At 41.8% G+C, this 1,104-nt stretch overlaps 1 protein-coding gene across 1 annotated transcript in view; it reads left to right on the top strand.

Annotated features, from left to right (window-relative positions):
• The window catches only part of LOC101859584, a 19,906-nt gene extending 18,885 nt beyond the window's left edge, over positions 1-1,021 (top strand). Inside the window, exon 4 of the mRNA XM_013085614.1 lies at positions 792-1,021. Within this exon, the coding sequence (XP_012941068.1) occupies positions 792-983 (192 nt within the window). The 3' untranslated portion in view covers positions 984-1,021. The remainder of the gene's footprint in view (positions 1-791) is intronic.
• The last annotated feature ends 83 nt before the right edge of the window (positions 1,022-1,104 follow it).

The raw sequence follows: 1,104 nt of genomic DNA, 5'->3' as shown, positions 1-1,104 counted from the left end.
CCCCCTTCCTAATAGCTTCAAAATAACTGTGTCCAAAACGAACGTTGACCTCACACTTATAGTATTTGTCCGGTTCATCCCCCCTCCCCTTGCTTCCGACTATATGCACTAGTGATGTCGAATCAGGTATGGTCAGTCAAAGGACAGTCCTCACAAATCTGGAGTTTACGTCCGTTGCAGTTTGTACTTGTTTCTGACGAATCCCACAAGTGTTCACCCACGTTAAGGCACGGACACCCAGTTCGCGGTCAAGTGGTGGAAGAAAGAGGCTGATACATGTATTCAAAAGTAGTGGGTGCGTATGGATTTTGTAATCATACTGTGGTTATGTTTTGTTAGGTTTTTTGTTAGACACATTCATTTTCGTTATCTGTCGGTCTATCTGTGTATCTGTCTTGTCTGTCTTTTTATGTCTTGCCTCTTCTTTTCTTTCAAACATGTATCGTCTTTATCTCCCCTCCTTTCTCTTGTAACACCTCTAATCTTCGGCACTTATAATATGACCTTATTGTGTTGCAAGTGCCGTAAAACTCTTACTAAAATATATCTCTCTCTCTCTCTCTCTCTCTCTCTCTCTCTCTCTCTCTCTCACACACACACACACACATACACACACACACATATAAGCATATTCACACACACATACACAAACACTCACACAATTGTATGTTTTGTATATTATAACATGAGCGCTGTTGAGCTTTCTTTTCTTTGTTTCGTATTCAGTACTTTCTGATGTACTGTTGTTGCAAGACCGTAAAAACACTCTTATTTAACTCGAAACCCAACAGCGACAGTGCGATTCCAGGATTGAAGAGGGCAATTTCCTCCGGGACTTGGAGACTTACATTATCAAACGTGATGTAGACACAGATGAGAGTCCTTTTGAGAAAATTCAACTCTTCTGGCCGATTGAAATGCTCAAGGTAGGTTTCAGTTCTACAAGTGCCCATGTTGCTGGGTCTCAGCTACACCAAAAATGATATGATTGTTTGTGGAAGTACATTTTCTATCTTTCTGGTACAAATCTCCCCCCCCTCTGTCTCTCTGTCTCTCTGTCTCTCTGTCTCTCTGTCTCTGTCTCTCTCTCTCTCTCTCTCTCTC

The sequence above is a fragment of the Aplysia californica genome, unplaced genomic scaffold (genome assembly GCF_000002075.1).
Source record: "Aplysia californica isolate F4 #8 unplaced genomic scaffold, AplCal3.0 scaffold00390, whole genome shotgun sequence".
NCBI lineage: Eukaryota > Metazoa > Mollusca > Gastropoda > Aplysiida > Aplysiidae > Aplysia > Aplysia californica.
This window is presented reverse-complemented; position numbering and strand designations above follow the sequence as displayed.